Source organism: Musa acuminata, chromosome BXJ2-4, assembly GCF_036884655.1.
Source record: "Musa acuminata AAA Group cultivar baxijiao chromosome BXJ2-4, Cavendish_Baxijiao_AAA, whole genome shotgun sequence".
Lineage (NCBI taxonomy): Eukaryota > Viridiplantae > Streptophyta > Magnoliopsida > Zingiberales > Musaceae > Musa > Musa acuminata.
In genome coordinates, this window is record NC_088341.1 from 47718605 (window position 1) to 47731547 (window position 12943).

Consider the following 12943-nt stretch of genomic DNA (forward strand, 5'->3'; position numbering starts at 1 on the left):
CGATCAAGTACCTTTTTTATTGGCAATCTAACACGTCTGATCACAAATTTGGTAAATGTGAGGAGACGTGTAGAGAAGCAAGAGCACGGTTTTAATTGGGGATTTGGAAGAGGGTCACGTTGAGAGAAGTGTGTGGTTTGAACGTTTGACTACAATCTGATGACTGTTTAACACTTCCTTTTATCTTTGAGTTTGTGCGGGAAATGATGGTGGCACGACGTATACCATTCTTTAAATCTATTGTAACACTGAGGCCATCAGCTCAGTTCGATTTGGTTCTGTGCCTAAAATGAAGTCTTTGCTCAGAAAAACTAACGTGGAGAACTCTTGTAAAGAGCTAGCGTAAGGTGTGAGGGTAGAGCGTCACTATCGAGAGCTGGCCTACAGGGAGTATGTGTGAGGTGCCATCGTAGTGAACTAGCGTGAAGAACTGTCGTGAAAAGTTGACATGAGACGTGGGCGCAGAGAGCCACGATAGAGAGCTGGAGTAGAGAACTATTGTGAGGAGTTGGCGTGAGGTACGGGGGTAGAGAGCCGTCATCGAGAGATGGCCTGCAAGGTGTTGGCATGAGGCGCGGACATAGAGAGTTGGCGTGGCAAGCTTTGATAGGAACGGGTTGAGTAGGTGAGTCCTACTCAACCAAAAGTAGCTAAAAAAAATCTTGTGAGATTATAATAAATCCCACATAATCATCTCTATCTTATAAATAAGAGTGGCTAGGGTTTATATTTAGACATCATAATCGTCGCCCCCTTTTTACTGAGTCGATTACCCCATTTTTAGGAAGCAGCCCCTAGGGCTAGGGTTTGGAGCCCTATATAAGCATGTAGCTTCTATCTCTTTTAGAATAAGATCTATCCACAATTGTAGTCATTTGGCCGACTTCTAGGAGGGTGGAACCCCTATAGCGTTCCAAGGGTTGATCTCCCTTAAAGATCAATCTACATATAATTCCTCTGGGGTTGTATCATCTGGTATCAGAGCAGCGATCTTGCTGCTTTTCCTGCCACGCCTGCCGCCCACCACTAGCCAAGAAATTCTCACAATTGCTCTTAATGTCGTCATCTCCACCGTCATCTTCTACTGTAGATCAAATTAATCTACTATTGTCACCTCCAATTGTATTAGAGATATGATATTCTCCTATCACCAATACCTTTTACTGCTGTAATTTTTCATTTAAAATACCAAGAAGATGTCTGTTTCTCTATCCCGTGCTGCGAATTCCTTTTGTCATAAAAATTATCATCCTTGCGGACGAAGGATTACTGTAAAAAATTTCAACTGCATATTATTGCCTTTAACCGATCTATTTGCTTGTAGCGGGTCTTGGCATGACCACTTAGGCGGGAGTATGAGCTCTCCGTAGCGGGTCTTCGCTCAATTGCTTAGGCAAGAGAATGAATCCGTCATAGTGGCTTCCATTATAACAGGACTGGGCTCGACCACTTAGCAAGAGAATGAATCCGTAGTAATGGCTTCCACCGTAGCGAGTCTTGGCTCGACCGCTTGGGTGGGAGAATGAATCCGTCATAGCGGGTCTTGTGTTGCTATTTTAGGGTTCTAGAGGTCTTGGGGGCGTGTCTTTTACTGTAGATGTCTCTGGAAGGCAGTACACGATCTCGCATTGTTCCAAGGTATATACATGCATGTGTTACTTTATGGAAGGTGAGCCATCTTCGGTGCTCATTGGGCTACCCATGGGTCGTTATATAGCATTTTGGCCCTGTTTTTAGTTTTGCCTGCTTCTAGTTTTGGCCTTTCATCGTCACCTATTTCAATGTCAGGTCACTTTGTGCTTTCCCTATTTGTTGATATGGATCCTTGCAATTTGAGGGAGGTTGATCCTCTTGTCTTGGAGCTGTAAAGTTCACGGGAGGTGGGGCGCCAAGCCCCTACGAGGGCTGGCCTAGAGTCATTCGTAGAATCTTTTACCAACACGATCTCACTATAGGGACCGATATTTTCTGAAGGTGGTATAATAAAACCCCAGAGGAATTCTATGTAGATTGATCTTTGAGGGGAGATCAACCCTTGGAACCCTATAGGGGTTCCACCCTCCTAGAAGTCGGCTAAATGGCTACGATTATAGATAGATCTTATTCTTAAATAGATGGAGGTTACAGTTTTATATAGGGCTCCAAACCCTAGCCCTAGAGGCTGCTTCCTAAGTGAGTTACCCATTTTGCCCTCAACCCTAGCCAACTGACCTAGTAAAAGGGGGGGCGACAACTAGGAAGCCCAAAGGCCCAAATATAAAACCTAGCCACTCTTCTTTATAGGATAGAGGCGGCCAGGTGGGGTTTATTACAATCTCACAGGTTTTTTATTAACTACTTCTTGGTTGGGTAGGACCCAACCTTGCTAGGGTCCTATCAAGCCCACCCTCTCCAAATCAGTCTTGTCCTCAATGTTGAGGTTCCATGAACTCAGGGAGCCGGGTCTTCAGTACCAAATATGAATCAAGTAATGTCTTCGAGTGATAAATTATTTTAATGCACTAGTACTTAAATATAGGGACGTCGACGACGTATCGTGATTCTACGATCGAGAATGGATTGTGGTTGGGCTTGAATATCTCCATCATAAGTGGTATTGGGTAGTTGGATCTATGGTGACTCATGTTCTCCCAACTTAGGCTTCAAGTATGACATGTGAAAGACAAGGTGAATTTTGGCATCCTTAGGCAATTTAAGTCTGTACGCCATGGCTCCAATGCGCTTTGTAATCTAATAGGGCCCATAAAAACATGGGAATAGTTTCATGGAGGCTCGTGTATTGATGGAGAGTTGCTTGTATGGTTGTAGGCAAAGATAAACCTAATCTCCTACTGAAAATTCTCTTTCACTTCGTCGTGTGTTAGCTTGCTACTTCATTCTGGCTTGAGCGGTAGAGATATTATCCTTTAGTAGTTGTAGGAGTTTGTTCCTGTCAATTAAATCTTGATCGACCTGATCTACCTTGACCGAGCCAATTATATACTTTAGAATCATAAGGGCCGATCGACCATATAATGCTTCATATGTGGCATATTTTATAGATGAATGATATGTAGTATTATATCACCATTCAGCCCTGGGATCTATTTCGCCTACTCCTGTGGCCGATCACTAGCGAAACACCAAAGGTACGTTTCTAAACACATGTTCATCACCTTTGTTTGGCCATTAATTTATGGATGATATGTTGTACTCATCTTGAGTTTGGTGCCTTATAACTGAAATAACTCGATCCAAAATTTACTAGTGAAGATCCTATCATGATCACTTACAATGGATCTTGGCATCCCGTGTGATTTAATAATATTTTCTATGAAAATCTGAGCAATACTAGCAGTAGTGTAGGGATTTCTCACAGCACAAAAATGAGCATATTTCGTAAGTCGATCAACCACCACGAGGATTGTGCTTTTACCTTTGGAAGGTGGCAGCCCTTCGATGAAGTTTATGGAGATGTCAGTTCATACCGAGTCTAGTATGGGTAGTGGTTGTAGCTTCCTTGGACTCGCCACCATTTCACCATTTTACTGTTAACATACATCACATTGTGCCACATATTCAGAAATAATTTTTTTCATCCTTCTCTAATAAAAAAATTACTTCACTCTTTTGTAGGTTCTCAGAAATCTGGAGTGCCCTACTGAAGGTGTGAAGTGCATTTCGTGCAGGATGATTTTGATACAAGGGGAGTCGGGTATAAGCATAATGCGACTTTTGTAATGTAAATCCCTCGAATCCTAAGTGTAGTAGGCTATTGCACTTGGATCCTTCTCTAATTTTTTTATGATGTTACTAATCTCTGTATCCTTCTTTCATTCCTCCCTAATGTTCTCAAGGAAGCCGGTGGTAGGAAGGGAGATGACTAAAAATTTAGCTTCCTCAAGTAGCTGTGAGAGTGTATCTGCAATAACATTTTTTTTTTTGTAAATACTTTCATAATCAAATCCTAGAAGTTTGGTTACCCATTTTTGCTACTCAGGGGATGATATCTTATGCTCTAAAAAGTACTTACGGCTTCTATGGTTGGTTTTAATTTGAAATCGTCGGCCGATCAGGTAGGGTCTCCACCTCGTTACTGCCTGCACAATGGCGAGCATCTCCTTATCATATATTGATATTTTTTTTATGAGAATGAGACAATGCCTTGCTGGTGTATATGAGTGATCGACTATCTTGTAGGAGAACGACTTAAATTCTGACTTTAGATGCGTCAACTTCAATGACGAAGGGTCGATTGAAATCTGGTAGCGCTAGCACCTGCATCGTCGTCATGGCTGCCTTAAGTTTATCAAAGGCAGTGGAGGCTTTGTTCGACCATTGAAAGACATCTTATTTCAGTAGAGAAGTGAGGGGTGCATCGATCTTCCCACAGACTTTCACAAAATTTTGGTAATAGCTCGTTAGTCCAATGAACCCGCATAGTAATTTCACGTTTGTAGGTTTCGGCCAGCCCTGCATTGCTTCAATTTTTGTTGGGTCTACCGCCACTCCTTCTAATATTATGTGCCCAAGGTATTCTACTTTTTGCTGGAGAAAGCTATACTTTGACTACTTAACAAAAAGAATATTTTCCCAAAGGATCGTCAAAACAACCTATAAATACTGAAAGTGAGTCTCAAGAGAAGGGTTATAAATGAGAATATTATAAAAAAATACCAACACAAATTTACGAAGAAAGCTCTGAAAAATATTGTTCATGAGACTTTAAAAAGTTAAAAGAGCATTAGTGAGTTCAAAAGGCATTACGAAGAATTCATAATGACCGTTATATGTGCGGAATGCAGTTTTTGGAATGTCATCTTCATATACCCGAATTTGGTGATAATCGGATCGGAGGTCCAACTTTGTGAAGACTCAAGCTCCTTTTAACTCATCAAAAAGTTCATCCATTAGTATTGGGTACTTTTCCTTGACGGTAATGTCATTTAAAGCTCGGTGGTCGATGCACATCCGCGAAGTTCCGTCCTTCTTGCGTACAAGTAGCACTGGTGAGGAATAGGGGCTACAACTTGGCTGAATCACCCCTATTTTAAATATCTCTTTTATAATATCTTTGATTTCATTCTTCTGAAGGTGAGGATAATGGTACGACTGAGTGTTTACTAGTGGTTTACCCAGAAGAATTGGAATCCGATGGTCATATTGTCGAGTACGAGGAAGACCGTGCAGTTTAGTAAAAATGTCAGCAAATTCAGCAAGCAATTGGGCAAGATTTTGATCTTCAGCAAGCAAGCGGGCATCTTTGGTTGCACTTTAGGATTCTGTCGTTGATGACTTTTACGTCGAACTTGCTACAACCTTTGATGTGGAGTGCCATCCGAGCAACAACTTTATTGTATAGGAAGTTATTAGTGCTACCCGTGTCGATGAGAATATTGGTCAGTTGTTGTTTGAGAAGACCTCCAACTTTCATCGTTTGCGGGTTCGAGTAGCCGGTTAGCACGTGTACCATAAAGTCGGTCGGTTATGGCTCTTCTTCCATATCTTCTTCTTCATGTTCAAAGCTCTTTTTTGGATATTCAATAACCTCTTCTTCTACTGGTTCAATCACAAAAGTCTCCCGTTTTTACAGCGATGCTCACGGCTCCACAGCTCGTCACAATGCCAACATAACCCCTTCGCAGATCGCTCCCGAAGCTCTTCTCTTATTAACTTTTTTGGTGCATAGGCTCGGCTGACAATAGGAGGAGCTGAGGGCTTCAGTATTGCTGGTTAGGGAGTGACCCTAGTCCTCCGGGCTTCATGGTTCAATCTCTCCTCTTGAAGTCATGCAAAAGAGATAGTTGCCATAAGCATATACGGTTGTCGCACTTTAACTTCTCCCCGGATCTCTGGCTTCAAGCCCTCAATAAAGGTCCCCAATAGCTATTTTTTAGACTAATCACAAATTTGATTCGATAACCTTTTAACCTAATTTGATACTCCTGAATGGTGGAGGTTTGTCGGATCTTTGCTAGTTGTCCATTAATGTTCTCTTAATCGGTTAGTTTGAAGCGGATTAGTAGTCCTTCTTTGAATTATCACCATGATAGGACTTCATAAGTATGTTCAAACCAATCAAATTACTATATGGTATCCCCTTTAAGATGTATAGTTGTAATTTCCACCATAGATGTGTCCGTAGTTTTGTGGTACCAAAAATATCGTTCCGCACACGAGATCCAACCAATCGGGTCTCCTTCTTCCAATCTAGGGAAGTCCACCATTATGCGTGAGTAGTAGTGATTGGTCACAGAGCCTCCCCTCTCCTGGAAGTTATCTCTTCAGTTAGAGCTCTCTCCTTGATGTGATTTCTTCGGGCTCGGTGGTCGGCCCAAACTGAGTTCGATAAAGAGAGTCTGAATCTTATCCTCCATTCGAAGGCTTCGAATTTAGTATTGATTGTCTCCTCAGATGTCATAGTATATGCCTTCAAACTTGTAATATTAAGATCTCTCTTTTGTTGTCGGGTTAAAGACATGTATCGATTGAAAGAAGTGGTGGCTGAAAGGATTGGTGGATTGGTGTATGTAAGAGTAGAATTGTCGTTGAAGAAACATCGATTTCACGATAAAATTTTTAGCAAAACCAAGAGATTTGAGGAGGGAATTTGACAATAAAATCTTGGTTTAGATAACAATAATGATGATAAATTTTATCAAGAAGATTTTTGCAGTATAACAGCAAGGAAATCAGTGCAAGTTGAGATAGCAGAATTCTCATCGAAAAATTCCAACGATTTGGACGAAAATTTGCAGCAACTCAAGAATGTTTTAGAGATGAATTTTTCAATAGATCAATCTTAGATAGAAGCCAAGACGATCTATGAAGCATATAAGAAATTTCGTTCAAAAAGGATAACAAATAGATCGGTTAAAAGCAACAATATGCGATTGAAATTTTCTGCAGCAATTCTTCGTTCGCAAAGATGATAACTTTTACGATGAAAAGAATTCATAGCACGGGATAGATAAAAAATCTTCTTCTTGATATTTTGAATGAGAAATTACAGCAACAAAAGGTATTGGTGATAGGAGAATATTAGATCTCTTGATATAATTGGAGGTGACGATAGTAGATTGATTTGATCTACGACAGAAGATGACGGTGGAGATGGCGACATCAAGAACAATTATGGGAATTACTTGATTAGTGGTGGGCGGTAGAGGTGGCAGCAAAAGCAATAAGATCGTTACTCCGATACCAGATGATAGAATCTTCCACCCTCCTAGAAGTCGACCAAATGACTGTAATTGTAGATAGATCTTATTCTCAAAGAGATGGAGGCCACATGCTTATATAGGGCTCCAAACCCTAGCCCTAGGGGTTGCTTTCTAAATGAGTTACCCCTTTTGCCCTCAACCCTATCTGACTGGCCCAGTAAAAGGAGGGGCGGTGGCTAGAAAGCTCAAAGGCCCAAATATAAACCCTAGCCACTCTTCTTTATAGGATAGGGGTGGCTAGGTGGGTTTTATTATAATCTCACATGTCTTTTATTAGCTGCTTCTTGGTTGAGAAGGACCCAACCTTGCTAGGGTCCTATCAGTTGTGCACCTCAGCTAGAAAACTCGAGGCCTACACCTAGGCAAAGTGGAGCTCATTAAGATAGACTCGCTCCCGAGCCATGCACCTTGGCATAAAGATCCGAGGCCTCTACCTTAGCCAAGCTAACATGCTCCTGAGTCATGCACCTCGACATAAAAACCTGAGGCTTACACCTCGATTGAGCTAATATGCTTTCGAGCTGCGCACCTTATCTAGAAGACCCGAAGACCGCACCTTGACCAAACTAATACACTCTTGAGCCATGCACCTCAACTAGTAGACTCACTAAAGTGGACGTATGCCCAAGTCAAAAAGATGTACCCCAAGTCCCCCTATGAGAAACCCGAGGCATACCTCTAAGAGGAGAAAGAATGATAGGAGATATTTTGGTATCACCCTACGATGACAATTGGCTACCACGTTAGAACTAAGATGGCACCTCCGAATTGACATAAAACATGCATCTAAAAGTAACTCAAATGATCACATCTCAAAGCGACACAATAGACTCAAAAACAATAGTAACCACACCACTCAGGACTATACAAAGTAATACCCAAAATCAAACAAAATAACCCTGTGCGGTGCGAAACCGGAACAATCGACCCATGCCATTTGGAGTAGATGAATCAGCCACCTAGAATGTCGGTGGTCATTAACAGCCTGCGTAGGATTAACCTTCAATGAGAGGTATAAAACGCCACCCCCAAGCATATGCTAGAGACATTGATCACTACTCCTAAAAAACTGATTTAAGCTTCGGAGAGGTCAAGTCGGGAATCTCCCTTCTCGCATCGACCTATTGTGCAGGAACTCGACATCAGAGATAACCTCATCTCCATTTCGGGTCGACCAGAAGACACCGGTCCCGATCCTCCATTCCCTCTCTATTCGTCCCTCCAAGCGATCACGTGAACATCATCGTACGATTAGAACCGAACCAAACCATGTCGGTTCTGGTTCGGTCCTTGGACCATGGCATAAACGGATACAACAATACTGATATTGTAAACTTGTACTTTATTTTTTTTTACAAAATTTAAACGAGGAGGAAGAATATAGTCGCCGACTTATGGGACATGAGCCCATACGTGTCTCAAACGTGAATCGTCGACACAATCGACCGATTCCTGTGAATTTGGGAGGAAATATATTGTATGATAGGCGTTTAAGAGCATTTGCATAACCAAAAACCTTTCTTAGTGGCTGCACCATCCTTTGACCTTTGCGCCATGAGATCAACGGAGCCTCCTCATATTGACGTAACCAATATGTATACATATATGTAATCGAGGATAGAGTTCGGTGTCCATTTCCAGCACGCTTTTGTCAGTTCTGCATCAGCATGCATGCATGCAAATGGAAGGTGAGGAAATCCACCGGGAGTGCACGTCGTCCTCACAGGTCTATCTTACGTAAAACATCATATTTGTACCTTCTAGAAAAGAACCTATCTGTGGAGTTTACTTCTCGAAAAGACCCTAATTGAAAATCATAAGTTAAGAAGGGTAAAATTACAAACATAAATTTATATTGGTTCTATATTTTTTTTTATTCCCTTGCATTTATTTATTTATACTGATTACGTGGGTGTATAAGATTACAAATTAATTAATTCAGATATTATACCGCTGCCTTTCCGCTGTGCCGAGACGTTACATCAAGTGAGATTGTAATTTCTTGGATACAATTAATCAATTGTTATCCTTTGATTTAACAACATCAAATTCTGGGCTGAGCTTTTTATTTTTGGGTCCCTGAATTTGATTGGTTCCGACGCGAACTTTCCCGTATGTTCTGATTCTAATTAGTAAAGTTTTTGTTCTTTTTCTAAAAAGAAAAAAGAAAAAAAGAAAAGCATAAGTGAGTAAGCATCCCTCGTGGCCCAATTAGATGCCCTCCCACCCCCACCCTATTAAGCCCTAGCCGATCGCAACCCGAGGCCGATGACCCATGGCCACCGGGGAAAGGGCACCGGGAGGAAAGATCTCCGACGCCGACGTCGCAGGGGGTGGCGGTAGACGGTGGGATGACCTAAACCGGGACCTCCTGGTGGCGATCTTCGGGAGGTTGGGGGTGGCGGATCTCATCGCTGGCGTCCCTTTCGTCTGCTCCTCATGGCGCGACGCCGCGCGGGATCCCCTCTGCTGGCGGGAGCTCGACTTCCGCGAGTGGGAACCCCTCTCCCGCCGCCTCGGCGCCCATGGTGACGACCACGCCGACTTCACCGGCATCCTCCACTCGGTCATCGCCCGCGGCCATCAGCTCCTGAAATCGATCTACTTCCCCTTCTTCGCCGACGACATTGATCTCTTATATGTTGCAGAAAGGCGATTCCTCTAATACGAATTATGATCCTTTGCTTTTTTGATTCCTCTCTCCTCTTGAATGTTGGTGTTGTTTTTCCATCTGGATTTTCTTTTTTGCGGTCAAAAGTCAGGCTGTCAAAAAAAGAGGGCGGGGGGGAGGAAAGGGGGTTCTTGCTTGTTGAAGTCTCAACATTTTCTTTGTGAAAATTCGTAGTGATGTATCCAATTAATTTTCGGAAATTTCAGGTGTCCAGGGTTGCATTATTTCAGTCTGCCAAACCCAGAAATGGACGAGGAAATGTTCCGCAAGGCTGTTGGAAAACTCGCGTTCCTCAGAGGCATGGCGGTGGACGAGAATCTCATCAGGAGTGAAGTCCTTCTACACGTTAACCAATGCTGCGCTTCCTTAAAGGAGCTCAGCGTTTTTTCTGAGTTCGTGGATGAAGATATGGCGTCCGTGATCTGCAAGTCCCTTCCCTCTCTTCGGAAGCTTGAGATAACAGAGTCCGTCATCTCCTCACAAGCTATAATTACCTTTATAGATGGATTAAAGGAACTTGAGCATTTTGACATTTCTGGATACGAGAATTCCGCAATCACTGATGTGGTTCTTCAGAAGGCTTCTCGTCTGAAGGTGTTTATATGGAACTCGAGGTTCGAGTTGGGTGAATTCATGGACTGCTCCAACTGCGGGGAGGACTGGCTCCTACAGAGATCCTGTGAGTGCATGCTGGACCGAAAGGTGATGGAGTGGCTGACAGAACTTTCTTGATGTGCTGCAATGGTTATGAGTTGGATATGCAATAAATACATGCTCACGTACAGGTATAACCTAATGCAGAGAATTATGCACTCGTTTACTCTACATGGTGAAAATCTGGCTTTCTTAAATTGGCCTTTTTCTTGTGTATACAAATATGGAATTTATCTTGGGACCTACCTTAGTTATGTCTGTATTTAAATGTCATTACTTTGGCAATGCTTTGCTTCTGTTGTTGAAAAGCATGTCCATACTATGGAGTTTATCTTCCTTACTCATGACTGTATTTAAATGCCATTACTTTGGCAATGCTTTGCTTCTGTTGTTGAAAAGCATGTCCATACTATGGAGTATATCTTCCTTACTTATGACTGTATTTAAATGTCATTACTTTGGCAATGCTTTGCTTCTGTTGTTGAAAAGCATGTCCATACTATGGAGTTTATCTTCCTTACTCATGACTGTATTTAAATGCCATTACTTTGGCAATGCTTTGCTTCTGTTGTTGGAAAGCATGTCCATTCTATGGAGTTTATGTTCCTTACTCATGACTGTATTTAAATGTCATTACTTTGGCAATGCTTTGCTTCTGTTGTTTAAAAGCATGTTTAGTGTGTATCTATTTTTGGTCCAGTATAATATGTTTCTTTGCTTTGGTAGAAGTACAGGGTATCTTACAAATATTTTCTTGGTTGCTTCATGAGTTGGAATGAGGAAACATAATTTGTAGATTTTCAAATATAGCATTCGATCTTTTTCTGTTTTTGATAAAGCTGGACTGAAATTTTTTATTCATAGTTGTCTGAGGTGATTTAATGTGCTTCTGGCATGAATTCACATCAATTTTCTATGTGTAGTTGTTTTTTATGTTTCGAACAAATAAATAAAAATCTCCTGTGCAAAAAAAAGAAAAAAAACATTAGTTGTACTCATAATATTCATGCATACGAAAAGACTATTATGAGACCAGAGTAGGGTTGAAAATGGAGGGGATACAGTTAGTGGACAATGTTTAATATCATATAGTTTAAATGATGATTACAAATATCATCTGACGTAGTGCTATATTAACAACTACTCATAGATATGATAAGAGGTTTGTGCAACTTTTCACCTGAACGCTTGCTTAGCTGTCCAATGCGTTAAATTCGTGTTATGGGCATGCTTTACAAGAAGAGGGTTATTTTTCTCATGGTGCCGATGAAGAACCTGAGAACATAGAAGGGAAGAGAGACAAAATTCTTGTTCGGTGGAACTATTGCAATTTTAACCTTTATAATTGCCAAATGGTACTTGGCAAGCACGACCTTAGGGAATCGGTTAATAACTTGACATATTTGACTATCCATCATTCGTCATGAAATGATTTTTCAAGTTTGTCCTAATTGATTCTGATGTCTTTCTGGCTAAGGACTTTATCTTTTAACTTATCCATAAGAAATAATGATTATGTTGATTGATATCATCAATTCCTTATGAAAGAAAGAAAGGTGAACTACTTGGAAATTCATATATTGATGTGGGAGATGATCAATTGCTTCCCGGGATGATGAGACACGTCTCCTGTAGGCAGAAGAGCTTGTTTGCAATCGTGAGTATGGTATTGATTTACTGAGTGGCGAATGCATGAAAAAGTTCACATATACGTCAACATTTGGTGATCAATTCGGACAACATTCAAGATTAATATTTGTATTATATTTGCTTTTGCTGGCAAGTTCTTAGTCACTAAATATAGTTTCAGAAATATATGAAGAAAAGTGATAGAGATAATATTGGCCTCAACTTCCCTTAACGATAAGAATAATATTGGCTCTCTCCAGCTCTCTCCTATGCATTAATGATAGACAACAAGTTGCTCTTATCAAGGCTTTTACCCTTTAGAGTAATGGGGGCCAAGTCGCTCTTATTAAGGCTTTTACCCTTTAGAGTAATGGGGGCCAGGTATAAAAGGTATGCCTTAGGCCAAACTACAAAGATAGGCAAGTAATAGCCTCTCTACTCTCTCATTTACACAGGTCATACTGTTGTCTTTCTCCTTCGCTTCTCGCTAACTTAAGCATCAGAGGGGTTGAGTCGGGGAACCCTCGGCGTAGACCTGTTGTGCAGGACTATCGATGGCTAGGAGATGACCCTGCAATAAGGGAGACCCTCGTTCCTTTTACCTGACTTCTCCCTCAATTGACTTAGTTGGCAATCCCAGTATAACAACTTGCCCTTGAATCGTCGATTGCACCTCTTCTTGTCGAAGTCTAATTGAGGAGTCGACGCTTCATATTCCAAGGATCTCTTCAGCTAAGAGGGACGAGCGACCCCGTGTCGCACCTTTCGACAGTAAAGTGCAACGTTT

General features: G+C 41.5%; 1 protein-coding gene across 1 annotated transcript; it reads left to right on the top strand.

Moving 5' to 3' along the window:
• The first annotated feature begins 9413 nt into the window (after positions 1-9413).
• On the top strand, positions 9414-10961 carry LOC103982079 (F-box/LRR-repeat protein At3g48880). The gene is made up of 2 exons (XM_009398884.3): positions 9414-9854; positions 10080-10961. Exons 1-2 carry the CDS (start codon positions 9478-9480, stop codon positions 10603-10605), a joined length of 903 nt encoding a protein of 300 aa, XP_009397159.1. The 5' UTR covers positions 9414-9477; the 3' UTR covers positions 10606-10961.
• Positions 10962-12943: the final 1982 nt, after the last annotated feature.